The 19,419-nt window shown below is 41.9% G+C and overlaps 1 protein-coding gene across 1 annotated transcript; it reads right to left on the bottom strand.

Moving 5' to 3' along the window:
• Positions 1 to 6,099: 6,099 nt before the first annotated feature.
• Positions 6,100 to 17,523, bottom strand: LOC124261813 (sodium- and chloride-dependent glycine transporter 2-like). Its single transcript, XM_046696189.1, has 10 exons — positions 17,409 to 17,523; positions 16,149 to 16,280; positions 15,151 to 15,463; positions 14,520 to 14,652; positions 13,600 to 13,734; positions 10,962 to 11,065; positions 9,378 to 9,502; positions 8,742 to 8,854; positions 7,951 to 8,067; positions 6,100 to 6,252 (listed from the first exon to the last, which is right to left on the bottom strand). The coding sequence occupies exons 1-10, from the start codon at positions 17,521 to 17,523 to the stop codon at positions 6,100 to 6,102; spliced, it is 1,440 nt and encodes a 479-aa protein (XP_046552145.1).
• Between the last annotated feature and the right edge of the window lie 1,896 nt (positions 17,524 to 19,419).

Genomic DNA, 19,419 nt, shown 5'->3' with positions numbered 1-19,419 from the left:
TTTCATCAATTTATTGCCGTAGAGGATAAATGTTTACACATTTTACATAGTAAACAGATGTGTGGTATCTTGAAGCTCTTCAAGAGCATTTTGAGGCTCCTCATACAAGAGCTGATCACACAACACTGCGCCATCATGCAGTGATATCACGGAGGATCTGATTACATGCACGTATTTCACTGATCGTCTTTACACTCAATCTGCTTACAGCAACTCGTGATTCAGGGACACACGTACCAATATCTTGGACTAACGGTATATTTTACGGAAGCTTCAACTACCCATTCTGTCGTACACGAACACAGAACTGTGCAATTCAACAATACACTAAATAACTTTCAGAACAACAAGGACACAAGCACACGTACCTTCAAGATCAAGATCAAGATCAAGATCAAGATCAAGATCAAGATCAAGATGGTTTATTGTACATAAGGCCTCTGGCCTGTATACATAGTATTATAATGACAGGCAAAGCATATGGACATTGCAAACAGTGGAAAGCACCATAACCTTCATGTGTTCGGGTTTTCGACATGAATGTAACAATCGCAACAATAATCATAATCATAATTCATAATCATGAGTAATCACTGTACGATTCCGATTATCATAGGCATGTGTTTGTCAATAACAATCAATGGTTAATGACACGAGGTGTTTGCAGAAAAAGGTTAATTTATCATGCTACAAAACTGTCACACATGCACAGGCAAGGCAAGTTTTCACCGGAACAAACACGGAAACATATGGCATCGGTTTGATCACTAATGGGCAATTTAGACATGACTTCCACGTGTCAAACTTTACAAATGAAGAAAATAATACCAGCAATGGACACTGTGAAACCTGTTAGCGGGCCGTGTGCATCGAGCCTGGACCAGATAATCCAGTGAGTGACATCATGAGCATCGCTTTATATAATTGGATACGATAACATGCATACACCTAGTCAGTGAGCCTGACCACCCGATCCAGTTAGTCGCCTTACACGACAAGCATGGGTTGTTGAAGACTGATTTTAAACCGGATCTTCACTGGTGAGTTCCGATTGAATAGTAAGTTACTTGTAAACTTTTTAGTTTTTAAAACAATGATGATGCAACCATAGATTTTACTCAAATTAAAGATGAAGATGTGGGGTATTGTTTATAAAACTGGAAGAATGTGTATAAGAAACGTGGAAAGTAATTTTAACTGACCACGAGTAATATACACAAAGAACTTACTTAAGCAGCCCCTGGCATATCTCACGATTGAATGAGCCCCGATCTTAACCCGTTGGAGCGTATCTGAGACATGATTGGTTGTCGTGTGCAACAAAGGGATCCTGTGGTACAGAACCTTTTACCCAATGGCGTATTGGCCCTTCAGAGCTCAGGAGGATGACAGAGGCTTTATACGTATGATGAGGAGAGTGCTGGCTGTCATACTGTCACATGTAGGCTACACTCGGTATTGACCTTGACAATTTGAATGTTCACATTCACCAATAAATTCAACATTAAACATTCCAGGGCCATACTTGTACAGACATGGTTTTGTATGAAAATCAGTGTTGGTTTTGTTTTTGTATTTTTAAATGAGCAAACATCCCATCATATTGTCGTTTTGTGTGAGTCAAAGGATCATACGGGTCAGAAAAACTCATGTTTTTCCATCGTGGTCACCACGAAAAGGATTTATTACGTGTTTAAATCATTGCAAAAATACAAGGGGACCTTAATCAATATTTCGAAATGTGGATTTATTGAATTGTTATTTATTGCGTTTGGTTGCAGTTACTGCGTTGGAATGTTTGGCTTACAAACACCGTACAGTCTCACGATGGATGATCTGATACATACTGATTTTAATGACGTTATTTTTATTTGGAAATACCAAAATTTCCTTGTCGGATTTGCGAAACGTTTCCGAATATTAGTTTTGGGCTGATGAAATACGTATCTATCTTGTATCTTACAAAAAAAAATAAAAATTATGCATCATATAGTGCGTGTTAACAGTCAACTGATTGTTCTGTTGATATACTCAGTTGTTGGCGATCTATAGCCCGTGTTTTATATTGTACTGTCTTCTTCAATTAAAATGTTTTATATTTACATTCTAGTTATATATTCATATCTGTGATACTCTAGGATTTTTACTGTCCATCGTCGACAGATTTTACTCTTTATAATGTTGTCATTTATATTGTATAAATTGTTTTCGTCACGATATGGCTGAGATATTGCCGATGTGACGTTAAATACTAACACACTCCACTCACTCTGTTGATATACAGAGTATTTTTGTTTTAGGACTTGTCGCCCATAAGCTTTGGGTTCGAATCCCAAACATGAAACAACAGCACAAAAATATGGCATTTGGGGGAAAACTGAGTTTAGATTCGGCGTTCATGTTTCCGCCATCAACTCGACTGTCGCTGGGCTCTTTCCGTCATCGTCATTAATGGGATCGTGGGTCGCCCATCTGTGCTTTGGCTGGAAGGCGTTGCGTATTTTCTGGAAGAAAATAGCAAATTTATACTTAAAAAAGACTTAGTGGATTTTCCACTCACGACAAAAAATGACAGCCAAGAAATTAGGTAATATTTAAATATATAATGTATAAAATATGTCAATCTATAAATGTATACAAGAATTGTGATTCATGACAGCAACGAAATAAAGGTAATATCAATATATAATGTATAGAGGAATTTTGATTAATGACAGCCAAGAAATATAGGTAATAATTAAATATATAATGTATAACAGTCATTTGCATTGACGCCGCTGAGAACCAACAGATAACATTTGACGGAAGTCACCGAACAATACACAATGGCTTGCAGAGCTAAGAGTAAGACGTGACCCATCACGTACACAATGAATGGAAGTCGCTATGAGCACTCGACATAAACAGCTGTTTGTGACTATTAATGTATGATTCCGATTGTGTCATGCGCATGTTTATGAATCGCCTATGGGTAGGCAACCCCGTGTCAATAAAAACGGCACGTTTTGGGATAAGAGCTTTAAAGGCACTATTTCACACAACACTTCTCTAAAAATACATAATGCATTTCTCTCAATACTACTAACTATCAGTCCACAGGGAAGTTAACATATAATAATTTTACAAAATACGTATTTATATTACAGTATTAAATTAAAACGTTCGAATGAATTGATGCAACGTTGCACTAAATCGACACTCGCGCCCTCTACTGGCCGGGCATTATTTCAAGCGAACCCCATAGAGTTATGTCCCTTGGAGCGCTCTTTACCAATATCCTATATAGGCTAATAACTAACATGTGATTGAAACCAGTTCGACAACAGTTTTCGATGTACAGAGCAACTGTTTACATTCCATACATGGCAAGTGTTCTCTGTTTGGAAGCTGTTCGCCTCGAAGTTTCAATTATCTATTCCAGGCAAGTCGTAAGAGATAATACGCATTTTATTGCATCAATAGGAAGCTAAAGTTAGTGCATTTGCCCCAATGTATATAATATAGGCAAAATATTGTTGAAAATGTGTGAAAGTGGGCCTTTAAAGGAACGCTGGATATCCACCATTGATAAGTTACATTAAAAGATGTGAGTACGTACTTCGCGGAATGAATCTCCCGGGCTGGTGTACAGAGACAGGATGAGGAGGACGGGGGTCGGGAGGATGGTGGCGATTGAAATGATCCACCCAAACCATTTGGCCCAAGGAGGAAAGTTGTAGTCTTCAAACTGGGGCGGTCGATAGGAGTACAGCGAGAAGACGAACATAACCTGCAATGCGAACGCGTAGAGGATCACAATAAGATTGATTGATTGTTTCTTGGTTAACGCCTCACTCAGCAATATTCCAGCTATATGACTGCGGTCTGTCAATAATCGAGTCTGGACCAGACAATCCAGTGATCAACAGTATGAGCATCGATCTACGCAGTTTGGACTGACTGACTGACTGAGTTTGGTTTTACGCCGCTTTTAGCAATATTCCAGCAACATCACGGCGGGGAACACCAGAAATGGGCTTCACACATTGTACCCATGTGGGGATTCGAACCCGGGTCTTCGGCGTGACGAGCCAACGCTTTAACCACTAGGCTACCCCACCGCCCCACGCAGTTTGGATACTGCAAGTGACATGTGTCAACCAAGTCAGTGAGTCTTTTTTTACGACAAGCGTGGCTTGCTGAAGACAAATTCTAACCCGGATCAAGGGCGATCACAATAAGAAACGCCTGTTGTATTTTCTCTTAAACTGTGGCGGGCGGAAATGCGAACGCAGAGATGTTCACATCAAGAAAGTGAGTGAGTGAGTGAGTGAGTGAGTTTAGTTTTACTCCGCACTCAGCAAATATTCCAGCTATATGGCGGCAGTTTGTAAATAATCGAGTCTGGAACAGACAATCCAGTGACCAACAGTATGAGCATCGATCTGCGCAGAAGGGATGATGACATGTGTCAACCACGTCAGCGAGCCTGACCGACCACCCAATCCCGTCAGTCGCCTTTTACGACAAGCATGGGTTACTGAAGATCAATTATAACCCGGACCTTCACGGGTCAAACATTCTCAGTATGTACGGCCACTTAGACGTGCGGTGATGTGTTAGGACATGATAACGCCGGATATACTCACCGCTAAAAGAATCGGACAGGCAAATCTCCATTGAAATGAGATGATAGGGGAAAGATGTTTGCCCCAGAGTAACACCATCGCCTTGTCTATCCTCTTTACCCCTGAAATATTTAGCACACGACGAGAGAATGAGATTAAATGTCGGGAAGTTCCAAACCATATTGTTATGTCATGTTTGTTTGTTTGTTTGTTGAACACCGCACTCAGCAATATTCCAGTCGCGTCATGGCGGTTCGTAAGTAATCAGATCTGGACTAATGATCGACATCATGAACACTACGTAATTTGCTATACGATGACATATATAATGACACCTGGTCTTATAAAAACTGATGCGGTAAAAACTGAAGAAAAAAACCTTTAACATGTTGACATTTGGGTTGACACTTGTGTTTATTACTAGTATGTAATGATGTACATTCTGTATCTTTGTTTGCATTTTCTGTCCCTGTGTTGACTATTTGAACAGCAAGAGTAAACTTGACTCATTGAATTGTATGTTTAATATGTGGAAATTGTTTCTGCGAATAGCACCAAATTTTGCAGATAATCCATTGCTACAAATAAATTATAATAATAGTAAAATGTCCCATTCTTTTGTTTATTTTTCATGTCATTGGCATGAAGGGCAATGCTACTTAACAGGGGTGGATGAATAAAATGTCTAAAACAAAAAAAAAAAATATTATAATGCTGTCAATTAATTTTATGTGTACCAAAACATTGACTAACTACAAGATCCAATAATTTAGTATACCGTAACGCTGACTCACCACACTAATTATGTAATGTCTTCAAACACACAGACTCGATTACGTTGACAACACCAATACCCCGCCGTAATACAACAGCTGCTGTTTCAGGTAATGGTTCGTGTAGCCCTTCTAAAATTATCCGGCCGAAAAACGAAAATGTTCTTTCATTTTAGAAGAGTATTTCGACGAGAACGTGATAGTTTTGACCCGGTATAGAAACGGTAATGACGTAAAGTTTGTATGTGTTTGAAGTGCCTGTAAAATGAACTATAATTATAGATTATTAATTCATGTTTAGTTCGTTTGTTTTTTGTTTGTTGTTTAACGCAGCAATTTTCCTGCTTTATGTAAACTGTGTGGACCAGGCAATCATGTGATTAACATCATAAGTAACGATGTGCACAATGGGAAACATTCCTGGAGTTGCGCCCCCTTGCCCGCTTGGAGCGCTGCGGTAGTTACGGTCCAACAGCAGCTGTCACTCTGATACTGGCCTGCCTATCAGCCAAGCCTAAACTTAAATCGACATTAAACCTACTTTTAACTCTGTGGTTCTTATATTACGAATTACGGAATCTGGAAGTTGTCCCGACTGAACCAAGTCAGCTTGTCTCGCCACCTCGTTCCATTAGTCGCCTCCTACGACACGCATGGGTTAGTGAAGTCCAGTTCTAACCAGGATCTTCGCGGGTTGTTTGGTATGGGATACTATATGACTAGTGATGTGTGATTTCTGTTGGAGGTACCTGCTGTGTTATTATATACCCACCGTATACCCAGCCGACAACGACACACTCCAACATAGCGAAAAGGATGATAGCAGGGAAGAAGGCGTACCACTCTACAAGAGTGAGAAAATATACACCGCCCTGAAAAAAAATAGAAAAAGGTTGTTTTCTTTTTCATTATCATTTCTTAACGATTTTAACTCCATATATAACTATGACAGTGGTCTGTAAACAATCGCCAAACCAGTGATAACCGCCCTCGAGGTGAGGTGAGGTGAGGTGAAATTGGGTTTACGTCGTGCTTGAGAATATTTCGCTCATATGACGACGTGCATGCGTGTGTATGTGTATGTGCGGCTGCTTGTACTAGCCCAGACTGAAGCTGGTTTTATAGTGCTAGCCCACTGAGATACCATGCCGCAGTGAAGCATGAATACCCCACTCAGACACATTATACTGACTCCGAGCCGACCAGTCCTTCTTGTACCCATTAATGCCGAGCGCCAGGCAGGGACCAACAAGTACCATATTTTAACGTCTTTTGGTATGACGCGGTCGGGGATCGAACCCGTGACCTTCCGCTCTCCGGGCGGACGCTCTAACCACTACACCACGGAGGCGGTCCCGCCTTCGAAGTTCGATTACTTGACCTCCTGATCTTATAAACAGGGATAGGGCTCTGTGAATAGGGTCCCTGAACTCCACACGGTTGGTTGGTTGGTTGTTAAACGCCGCACTCAGCAAGATTCCAGCTATATGGTGGCGGTCAGGACCAGACAATCCTCTGATCAACAGCATGAGCATCGATGTACGCAAACTGGCATACGACGGCATGTGTCAGCCAAGTCATCCAGTTTGTTGCCTCTTACGACATGCATGGGTTAATGAAGACCAGTTCTAACCCGGATCTTCACGGGTCTCCTGATCTTTTAAACAGAGATTGGTTGCTGGGGATCAATTCTAACGTGGGTGTTGATCCACAAAGCCTTCGTAGCGTTACCCCCATCGTAGCTCCCTACTTTATCATATGCTTACAAACGGCTTGGTTCTACAAATGATGTGTACACGGAGAGGAGAGTTAGACAGTTGTACAGAAACAACGATCAAAACTGACACACATCATGGCAGACTTCCACAAATTTCGAACAGACGTTTACAACACTTACGACAAGTGATTGGGTATGTTTTACATCTGGTACCCAGAACCCAGAATCACAGGTTTTGGGTGTGCCCAAAGGCGACTGAACCAACCAATTATATACTTATACCACAGCGTGTCAGCTTAATGTGGGAGGGAAACCCGAAGTATACGTTGCCTTAGACATTAACCACGTTTAGTGTCCCCCCACGACCACATGTGTCATGCTCATGAACCAAGACTCAATTTGCGTGTGACTCTGGGTTGAAATGATTGGGGCCAAGGAGGTGAGGTGAAATTGGGTTTTTACGTCGTGCTTGAGAATATTTTGCTCATATGACGACGTGCATGCGTGTGTATGTGTATGTGCGGCTGCTTGTACTAGCCCAGACTGAAGCTGGTTTTATAGTGCTAGCCCACTGAGATACCATGCCGCAGTGAAGCATGAATACCCCACTCAGACACATTATACTGACTCCGAGCCGACCAGTCCTTGTTGTACCCAATAATGCCGAGCGCCAGGCAGGGACCAACAAGTACCATATTTGATCGTCTTTTGGTATGACGCGGTCGGGGATCGAACCCGCGACATTCCGCTCTCCGGGCGGACGCTCTAACCACTACACCACGGAGGCGGTCTTGGGGCCAAGGAAGGACAAAAGTAAGGACAAACGTAAGGACAACGAACCTGTGTCATGTACGGCAGTGCCAGCAGGAAGGAGGGGAACAATACACAGGCGTTGAGGAGCCATCGTCTTTTTACCAAAATTCGGGAACCATTCACTGAACATGGCTGTCACAACTTCATAAGAGGGAACCTGAAACAGCATAGTATCGGCCTTTGGTTGGACAGTTGTGTTTATTCCTGGTTGGGAATGCGGTATTTTCTGTATCTTACATTCCCTCTGTTGACTAATTGAACAGCAAGCATAAACTTGACTCATTGAATTATGTGTTTAATATGTGGAAATTGTCCCTGTGAAGGCCACCATATTTGACAGATTTTATGTTGCTACAAGTAAATTATGATGCTGTCAATTACTTTTACGTGTACCAAAACACTGACTAACTACACGATCTAATCATTTTAGTATACCGTAACGCTGACTCACCACACTAATCATTCAAAGTGTTCAAACACACTGACTCGCAAAACACTCTAATCCTTTTAGGTGTTCAAACACACTGATTCACCAAACGCTCTGATCCTTTTAGGTGTTCAAACACACTGACTCACCAAACACTCTGATCCCTCTAGGTGTACAAAACACTGACTCACCAAACACTCTGATCCTTTTAGGTGTTCAAACAAACTGACTCACCAAACACTCTGATCCTTTTAGGTGTTCAAACACACTGACTCACCAAACACTCTGATCCTTTTAGGTGTACAAAAACACTGACTCGCCAAACACTCTAATCCCTCTAGGTGTACAAAACACTGACTCACCAAACACTCTGATCCCTCTAGGTGTACAAAACACTGACTCACCAAACTGTCTATTCCTAATGTATAGAGCATCACAAACAAGAACACGGACCACAGCTGAGGAAACGGGAGATATGATGCCGCCTCGGGATATGTAATAAAACCCAGCTTGAAACCTACAAAGAGGAACAAATTATTCACAAGAAAACATCAACTCGATGATGTTTTCAATTATGAACTCGATTTAATCAATGCTTAATGTTCGTTGTGCTAAAACTGCAGAAGGTCCGGTAACATTGTGGTTAAAGCGTCCGCTCGTCACGCCGAAGACCAGAGTTCGACTCCCCACATGGGTACAATATGTGAAGCCCATTTCTGGTGTCCCGCGCCGTGATATTGGAATATTGCTAAAAGCGGCGAAAAGCGGCGAAAAGCGGCGAAAAGCTTTTTGTGGATTGATCACCAACGATAATGAAGTTGCTACTACTCATTCGCTCACTTTTAATTTCAGATACACGGCGTTTAAAATAACTTTGCCCATTTGTGGATAAATCACCACGACGCTTTAACCAATGAAGTTGCTAAATTTACCAAAAAGTGACATAGTTTACTGAATAAAGTTACTTTCATTCGTAACGCCAAAGGCAGTTCGATTCCCCACACAATTGCGGCATAACACCAGACTCATTCCGCACTCACCTGATGTTTGGAAGTGGTCGATGGAGACGTCACGTTTATACGCCACGTGGCCGGTGATGCAGAACACCGCGAAGCCGAAGAATATCTGAGACAGCAGCGTGAGCATTGTGATGAAAGTTGCATCTCTGGAAATGATTGGTAAGATATAACGAACTTTATATTAGTTTGATATTTTTCTGTTGCATTTGAAAAGAATGAATGTTGTTTTACGCCAACAGATGCAATCTTGCTGTAAACAATAACACTGGAAAATATATAAATGTTGGTAAGACTATTTCAGTGAGTGCGTTTAGTTTTACGCCGTTTTAAGCAATATTCCACTGGCAGCAACATATCACACCACAAATGGGCTTCACTCGTTGTAGCCATGTGGGGAATCGTACCCAGGTCTTCAGCGTGACGCGCGAACGCTTTAACCACTAGGCTACCCTACCGTTATTTCGGTAAACGCCAGATAGGATGTGTTTCGTCATTCCTTTTTCCTGCCGGTAAATTGCTTTACATCGAGTTAACATGTGTATCTCGAACTACGGTTAAACGAACTAAAATAGTTGTCCCTTTGAGTTCGTTATAGTGAGTGAGCATGGTTTTACGCCACGTTTAGCAATATTCCAGCAATATTCCAGCAATATCACGGCGGAGGACACCAGCGATGGGCTTCACACATTGTACCATGTGGGGAATCGAACTCGGGTCTTCCAAACCGAAACATGAGTCTCATTAACCTATTCAGACATTGACCTACTTTTCAGCCGATCCGAATTTTGTGAAAGTGAAAATAGACATCACAAACAACTATGGTTACACTGAATTCCAATTTCTTGTTTTATCAGAAAATGGTATTTATAAATGAATTTTAATTTTAAACTTTAATAACATCGTATTTCTATATTTTATGGAGAGGTGTAGGCAGCATGACCTTAACGGAGACGTCACAGACTGCCCCTGTTTGATGAGGTCGTAAAATGATTCAAAATGTATCAGGCTCATTGGTTACACCTGTTTTGTGGTTTTTTTGCGCTTATTCAATGTAGTTCTGAAAGCACAATGTGATTGATATAATATCAAGTCCGTACCAGACCCCGAACTTTTCTAGCGGGAGAAGTCGATTCGAAATTTCCACTATTTCCAGGTTGCCGTTTAGTCAGAGCTGGCTGTACGACCGAGCTCGTTGTACGACAGAGCACGCTGCGTGATGTGTTTGCAAGGATAAGAAGGAGCGTAGTGGTGCAATATACGAGTGCTTAGATGTATCAAATAATACTGATTAATAATTATGCATCCAGTTACATGAATTGGTCTCACAATTCTGGACTGGTTATTGTACTAAATTGCGCAATAGGACGTGACCCAGTCAACATGAAGCGATACTGTTGTGTAATCAATGTTTTGACTTGGCGTGACGAGCGGAGAGTTCGTTATAACCGTACTTTACTGTTCTTACTTCTACCCGCCCATGACACTGTCGCTATACACACTGTCCTTAAGTACACTGAATATCCTCGTACAGTTTTCGTGTATGATTTTAGGGTGATGTATATTGTGGGAGAAATGCGTTCTCATTTCTTATCTAAAGGGACTGACTTTAAACAGTTGTTGGTGACTGGGTTGTGGGCAGCCATGGTTATCAGGAACCCGTAGCTGATTCCCATCTGGTAGAGACTCAATCCTAGTGCCTCCATCCACACCTGAAGGGTAAAGAGATAATAATCGTAATGGTAGTAAGTGGAGCGGGTGAGTGAATGTTAAGTGTGCGTGCGTAAATGAGTAAGTGATTGGAGTGGAGCAGTGAGTTAGTGAATGTTAAGTGTGCGTGAATGAGTGAGTGATTGGAGTGGAGCGGGTGAGTTAGTGAATGTTACGTGTGCGTGCGTGAATGAGTGAGTGATTGGAGAGGAGCGGGTGAGTTAGTGAATGTTACGTGTGCGTGCGTGAATGAGTGAGTGATTGGAGTGGAGCAGTGAGTTAGTGAATGTTACGTGTGCGTGAATGAGTGAGTGATTGGAGTGGAGCAGTGAGTTAGTGAATGTTACGTGTGCGTGAATGAGTGAGTGATTGCGTGAGTTAGTGAATGTTACGTGATTGAATGAGTGGAGCGATTGGAGCGGAGCAGTGAGTTAGTGAATGTTACGTGTGCGTGAATGAGTGAGTGATTGGAGTGGAGCGGGTGAGTTAGTGAATGTTACGTGTGCGTGAATGAGTGAGTGATTGGAGTGGAGCGGGTGAGTTAGTGAATGTTACGTGTGCGTGAATGAGTGAGTGATTGGAGTGGAGCGGGTGAGTTAGTGAATGACGTGAGTGAGTGATTGGAGAGGAGCGGGTGAGTTAGTGAATGTTACGTGTGCGTGCGTGAATGAGTGAGTGATTGGAGAGGAGCGGGTGAGTTAGTGAATGTTAAAGTGTGCGTGCGTGAATTGAGGGAGCGAGTGATTGGAGTTAAGGAGCGTGTGAGTTTGAGAAGAGTGAATGTTACGTGTGCGTGCGTGAATGAGTGAGTGATTGGAGTGGAGCAGTGAGTTAGTGAACGTGTGAATGACGTGTGATTGCGTGAATGAATGTTACGTGATTGAGTGAGGAGGAGGGAGCGGGTGAGTTAGTGAATGTTACGTGTGCGTGAATGAGTGAGTGATTGGAGAGGAGCGGGTGAGTTAGTGAATGTTACGTGTGCGTGAATGAGTGAGTGATTGGAGAGGAGCAGTGAGTTAGTGAATGTTAAGTGTGCGTGCGTGAATGAGCGAGTTGAGTGGAGCGGGTGAGTGAGCGAATTCAGTGTGCGTGCGTGAATCGATGAGTGGAGCGGAGTGATTTTATAAATTTATCTTTGCATCAGCATTTTCTGACATGTAGCGACGAGACCAAGTTCATTCACATACACAAGTTCATTTTTAATACTCTTATTTTAATGCAAATTTGAAATACATATTAAAACATAGCAATGTTACTTACATATGTTTAAAACACGAGTATCCGGAAGCTTGGCACATATGTTTAAAAGTGAGTTTAGTTTTACGCCGCACATGCAATATCCGTAAGCTGGAGGCCACCATCGATCTGCTGGGAACCGATCTTGTCAACCAAGTCAGAGAGCCTGACCACCCCGATCCCGTTAGTCGCCTCTTACGACAAGCATAGTCGCCTTTTATGGCAAGCACATGGGTTGCTGAAGACCTATTCACCCCGGATCTTCACGGGTCTGGGGAGACAATACCTCAGTACCTACATTATTTACATTATTCCTGTAGGTACTGGTGGTTGTGCGCAAAACTAGCCGATATTTAGAATGTTCAGCAAAAAAAATGAGATGTCTTAAGACATTGTTTGGTGAGTTTGGTTCAACTCCCGTTTAACCAGTATTTTTGTACATCACGGTGAGTCAGTGAGGGAGTTTAGTTTTACACCAGACTCAGCAATATTCCAGGTATGGCGACGGTCTGTAAATAATCGAGTCTGGACCAGACAATCCAGTGATCAACAGCATGAGCATCGATCTACGCAATTAGGATACGATGACATGTGTCAACCAAGTCAGCGAGCCTGACCACCCGATCCCGTTAGTCGCCTCTTGCGACAATCATCCGCGACACGTTACATGCATTTGGGAAAACGTATCAATTCTATTCCAGTAATATCTTCAATGAGATGGTAGACTTCAAATAAATAAACCCATTTAAATTGAAAAGGAGCAGGGAGACCGAATTCATGTGACCTGTAGACAAGTTTTACTGTTGAGCATAGGTAACAAGATCAATTCTAACCCGATGGGTTTCATGCAAACAAACGAGCATGAACATGATGATGCCAAACCGAGGATGGTTATCACGGCGTATCTCTGATGCATGGATGGCCAACACACGAGCATAGATTTCTGGAGCGACCAAGGAAGGCAACTCTGCACAGCGTACTGCGGTACTTTAGTCGACAAGCGCCCCAGATGATTTATGAACTTAGGGACATAGGGACATCAAGTTTCAGTCTTTTTGATGGGAGGCAATTCCAAAGTGATCCTCAAGGGGGAGATTATGTGAAACACTGGGGCGGCGTTGACAAAACATAACACTCTGATGCGAAAAAACGTTGTAATCTCCGTATTTCACAGGCAATAAACTGGTTTTAATCTTAAGCGACGTTTCCCGTCGCATCATTTATTTTCCTTGGGACAATTCAAGACCTGAATCCGTGACATCTTTATCTAGATAAAGCTTCAGCATAGAATCTACATTACCTTTGGATCAGCAAGTTTATTAAAGTCTGGCATGATGTAGAACATGACACCGTCAACAGCACCGGGGAGTGTGGAACTACGGACCAGGAATACCAGGATCAGGATGTAGGGACAGGACACAGTCACGTACACGATCTAAAACAGACAACACATAGTAAGTCCATTATAATGCAGGTCTTAGAAGTATAGTCTTTGGTGAAACCCACAAGCACGGACGTGGATCTGATAAACCTAGAAACGTATTTACGGGATTCGAACTCACGATCATTGGCTTCTGGCATGCTTCAAGGACACAGACCTGTGCTGTGAATCAGTTTCGAAGTATAAGAGGACTGGGCACCCTTAAACTCAATTTGCACTTATTGGTGATTCATGTTATGACTGCTGCTGCTACTCCTCCTCCTCCTTCTCCCCTCCTCCTCCTCCTCTTCATACTACTACTACTACTACTACTACTACTACTACTACTACTACTACTACTACTATTACTACTACTCACTACCTCTACCCTACTACTACTACTACTACTACTACTATCCTCACCCCTACTAATGCTGCTGCTGATTCTGCTGCTACTGCTGCTGCTACTACTACCACTACAGCTGTGGCTGCTGCTGCTGATGATGATGTTGTTGATGATGACGATGATGACGGTGCTACTGCTGCAATGGCTACTACTAATAAAGATGACGCTCTACTTACTTGCTGATATTACTACGTCCTTTATCATTAATACTAATGTTGCTGATGTTGCCACTGATGCTGATGTTGCCACTGATGCTGATGTTGCCACTACTTTTGATACTACTGCTGCTTCTACCACCATTGGTGTTACTTTTACTCCTACATCCTTGATGTATGATGATGATGCTGTAGTAACAGTCCCGTCACATGTAGCGTTACATTATGTATCCGCTTACCTTGCCAGACAATTTGACTCCATTGAGGATGCATAAATATACAGACAGGAAGGTCAAGGCCAGACAACCGACCAGCGGCCATCTCATCGTTCCCATGTTCTCCAGGCCATCTGTCATATCTAGAACTCGGTTTCTGAAAAGGGAGTAATAGGACTGGGTCTTTAGAAGTACATGTTTCAGGATATCAACTTAACGCAAGAGGATTGCCCAAAGTGATGTAGTTCCAAATTATTCACTACCTCGGTGCACAAGCACGAATTTGGTACTGACAATCCAATGTTCATAATCCAGGATTAAAAATCCAAGACATGTGGACCATGGCACCAAAAAGAATTGCGTGCAACGCAGAAAAGTGGAATGATAAAGACAAAGGAAGAACATGTTATTTTGGGATAAATATGCAAATATATAAGGCCAGATAGGTGCTACTTCCCCTGTTCTCCAACACACATGGCGTCGCCTTTGTCTATCAGCGCTTTAATCACAATGGTACAAGTATATACCCTGTATTAGGAAATCACATTTATATTTTTCCCGCATACTTTTTATAGAAGTGAGGGTGAAATTGGGTTTAACGTCGTGCTTGAGAATATTTCGCTCATATGACGAAACTACTATTTATAGAGCATACCGAAAGAACTCTTCGGAGGCCGATATTTCTGGATGACTGTCTCCAGCCGACAGGTTTGTCAGTATACTGAGTGTGGTGTTCATCCCGTAGTTTGAGAAGTTGCTGAGTGATGTTGTCGAGTTGTAGGCCATCAACGTGTTATTGTCACGTGCAGTTTCATCTACACAGTTCGGGGAGTTCCACTCCTGGTGACACTGTGTCCATGGGAGGGTGGGGAAGAAGGAGAAGTAGAGATAGTACAGGATCCAGGAGAAGAACACGGGGTAGTAGATGGCGAACAGCCACGAGATCAACACTGAACCCAGGCCTACCCCTGCAATAAGAGAAGGAGATGTGAGATTTGAATATTGCCTTTGTATTGAAGGATGTATGGCTTGGTGGTTGTGGACGGCGAACAGCCAGGTCATTAAGACTTAACCCAGGCCCAGCCTTGCAATACGAGGGTGAGTGTGAGGGAGTGAGTTTAGTTTTACGCCGCTTTTAGCAATATTCCAGCAATATCACGACGGGGACCAGAAATGGGCTTTACATATTGTATTCATGTGGGAATGGAACGCGGGTCTTCGGCTTGACGAGCGAATGCTTTAACTGCTAGGTTACCCTACCGCCCACGAGGATGAGATATACCCCTCCAGATATACTGATTAGATTAAATGCCGAGCGTTTATATCTGAAGGAAGCCTACCCCTCCGGGCGGACGCTTTAACCACTAAAAGACCGGGATATAGTGTGAGATAAGAATATTGCGTTAAAATTGAAGGAAGTCAGAGTTGTACGAATGTATTTAGCTAAAATCAAGTAAAGTATAACTGACTACTGCAACATGGGTATATACTATGAACACAACAGCACACGTAATCATTTGTAAACAAGGTTTCTTCAATATCATGATCACTATTGGCTAATATAAATAATGAAATGAAAAGGTATAAGGATATGTTATATGTTTGTTCCACAGTTTTCTCTTGAACTGCTGAGGCTGCCAATCTCCCACCAACCTCGTAATGGCGGACATATTTTCCAGGCGCTGATTGGTCCACCTCGGGAATATTGACCCACGAACATCTCCAGATACGTCAGTGGTATAGACCCAAGCAGGGTGAAAATGATGAACGGGATTAAGAAACTACCTGGAACGAAGCAATACAACGTTATTCAGAATGTGTGCTTTAATCTAAGTGTTTGACAAGATAGGAAAATGGATTCCGGAAGTCTTTTGTATTTTTTACGACGTATAGATAAAATATTAATTTTAATCAGCATGTCATTTGTGCAATTCTCATTATGTTTGCTGAAAGTTAGTATCCATTGATAGGTATGCTAACCTATATATCTTTACAAAACCGTGTTTAATGCTCCTGTATGCCAACACGAGTGACATATTAACCAGTAAACCAGTGAAGGTCCGGGTTAGAATGAGCCTTCAGTAACCCATGCTTGTCGTAAGAAGTGACAAACGGGATCAGGTGGTCAGGCTCGCTGGCTTGGTTGACACATGTCATCGGTTCCCAGTTGCGCTGAGCGATGCTTATGTTGTTGATCACTGGATTGTCTGGTCCAGACTCGATTATTTACAGACCGCCGCTATATAGCTGGAATATCGCTGAGTGTGGCGTAAAACTAAACTCACTCACTCACTATTAACCTGTATGATTTAACTGTTTCAGTGATGTCTTTTATCTTGTGTTTCGTGGGTTTCTGTGGTAAAAAAAGAAATCGTCAAAACATTGAGGACATTTACCAGGAATGTTTTGTGGGTAGGAATTGGTTTTGTCGCTTCAGTTACTGACTTTGTTAGAGTTTAGGATGACACGGTTTTCCCCTTTGATTTTGTCACGGGTGTAGTGAAAGGTTTGGACTGGTGTCCCACATGAACTGAACACTTGTAACACAATGTTTATATGTTTTCTGTATTATTTATGTTTGTGTGTTTGTTTAACGCCGCACTCAGCAATATTCCAGCTATATGGCGGCGGTCTGTAAATAATCGAGTCTGGACCAGACAATACAATGATCGACAGCATGAGCATCAATCTACGCGATTGGGATACGATGACATGTGTCAACCAAGTCAGCAAGCCTGACCACCCGATCCCGTTCGTCGCCTCTTACGACAAGCATGAATAACTGAAAAACGCTTTCAACCTGGATCTTCACGGGTATATGAATCACTCTGCAAATCCAAGTCAAACGTCACCTCTCGTTTCTCAAAGTATCAGATAATGATACGACAATAAAAATCACTGATATCAACTTACCTCCTCCATTCCTGGCACACATGTAGGGGAACTTCCATATACTGCCCACTCCGACAGTGTAGCCCATCAACGTCAGGTAGTAGTCTAGCTGGTGCGACCATATTTCCCCGCCCATTCTGGATCCAACAATTACAGAAAATCACAAACAGACGAAACGAGAGACACTAGACACTAGACACTAGACACTAAAATAGGAGGCTTGGTGTTATACGTATACACCGTACGGACTCTGAACTGATCCAGGGTAGCTTAGTGGTTAATGCGTTCGCTCGTCACGCTGGAGACCCGGGTTTGATTCCACACATGGGTAAATTGTGTGAAGCCCATTTGTGGTGCCCCCTGTCGTGATATTGCGGGGATAATGCTAAAACTGGCGTAAAACCACACTCACTCACTCACTCACTGAACTGATCCCTGGCTTCCATATCGTCGTTTGTACTTTAGAACGATCCAAAATCGCCTAAAATCTGCTGGATATAGAACCTACGAACCATTGCCAAACAGTATTGACATGTTGCACCTTGAATTTTTCTAATCATCCAGTGGTCATTGTCAACATTCGTTGTTTGCTTTTGTTGGGTTGGGTTTTTTTGTTTATCATATTTAAAACAATATGATACGTATCAAATTTGTTCAGCTGATCGCTATGATGGCATATTTTTTCCATATCCTCATCGTCGAATCTACCGTGCTGGCGATTGCGAAAATATTATGTTTCCATATTACAGTCAAACTGAAATAATTATCACGTTTAACGAGTCAAAGAATGGCATTTATGGTAAATCTGTTCTCTGCCATCTTAAGTCCGTTCTAATGCATCAATAACAGTATGCCGGTATAAGTAAATAATGGTAACCCGGTACAAATAAATGACAGAAAGCCGGTTTAAATAAATATCAGTAAGCCGGTATAAATAAATAACGGTAAGCCGGTATAAATAAATAACGGTAAGCCGGTATAAATATATAACGGTAAGCCGGTGTACTGTCGATACCTTGCACACGCGCTGAATTTAAAGTGAACAATATCTAATGCAAACAATAATAATAGAAATAATTAGATAACAAAAATAGATTAATAACATAAATCAAGATACAGGATACACAATGATTACTTTATGTAACCAGAAAGTGTAATTGTGATTAAATTGTGAATTTAATTTACAATTTGATGACGTGGTATTCCAGTGTTACATTCCGATCCGCGACACGATAATGGCATGCATTTGGGAAAACGTATCAAATAGTATTCAGTAATATCACAAGTCAATGAGATGGTAGACTAACGCTTACTCGCTAAATATATAATTTTGATTGTAACAAATAAACCCATTTAAATTGCTGAATTCATGTGACATGTTTTATATAATTTTGATTGTAACAAATAAACCCATTTAAATTGAAAAGGAGCCCCAGGGAGACCGGAGATTCATGTGACCTGTTGACACTGAGTTTTACCGCTTGAGCGTAGGTAACTGAAGATCAATTATAACCCGGATCTTCGCGGGTTGAAGTGGTAAAAAAGAAAGAACTAAATCAGCCTCAGACATTTACCCCTTTTTGAGAATCCTACGAGTATGGATGCGGTGTTGACACGTCTGGAGACGTAATCAGGGCACACTGGGATTCAAACTCAGAATTCCAGCTGCCCCCCAATTGACGCAGCTCTGCTAGGCGAACTGACGCATTAAGGGACTGGATTCCATGCCAGTTGTGGTCTTTCAGGTTATGCATTTAACCCGTTGTATATTTTTTAGGATTGTGTTTACTGCTGTTGCGTTTTTTTGCTGACGACTCTATATAACTGTGACGTGTATGTGAATCAAAAGCAATCTTGAATTTTGACCTTAGCCAGGTTTAATTGTGTTAATACATGCCTGCACACGCATAAATTCTAAACCTTTTTTTTCTGAACGTGACTGACAAACTAATTCTATCATCTAGGTCTTAGAGTGCAGGCATCAAACGACATTGTGCATGTACAGTTTTCCCAGAAACTATTGAGAAAATCT

This window comes from Haliotis rubra, unplaced genomic scaffold, assembly GCF_003918875.1.
Source record: "Haliotis rubra isolate DU_JTF1 unplaced genomic scaffold, ASM391887v1 Scf81, whole genome shotgun sequence".
NCBI classification, from domain to species: Eukaryota; Metazoa; Mollusca; class Gastropoda; order Lepetellida; family Haliotidae; genus Haliotis; species Haliotis rubra.
This window is presented reverse-complemented; position numbering and strand designations above follow the sequence as displayed.

Bases quoted from the DNA above. Each gene is read 5' to 3' on its own strand.
- LOC124261813 (XM_046696189.1), bottom strand. From the start codon at position 17,523: ATGGGCGGGGAAATATGGTCGCACCAGCTAGACTACTACCTGACGTTG. The intron at 13,735-14,519 runs GTAAGCGGATAC...TGTCTGTTTTAG, and splicing joins GAGTCAAATTGTCTGGCAAG to ATCGTGTACGTGACTGTGTC. The intron at 8,068-8,741 runs GTGAGTCAGTGT...ATGCTGTTTCAG, and splicing joins CATTAGGAATAGACAGTTTG to GTTCCCTCTTATGAAGTTGT.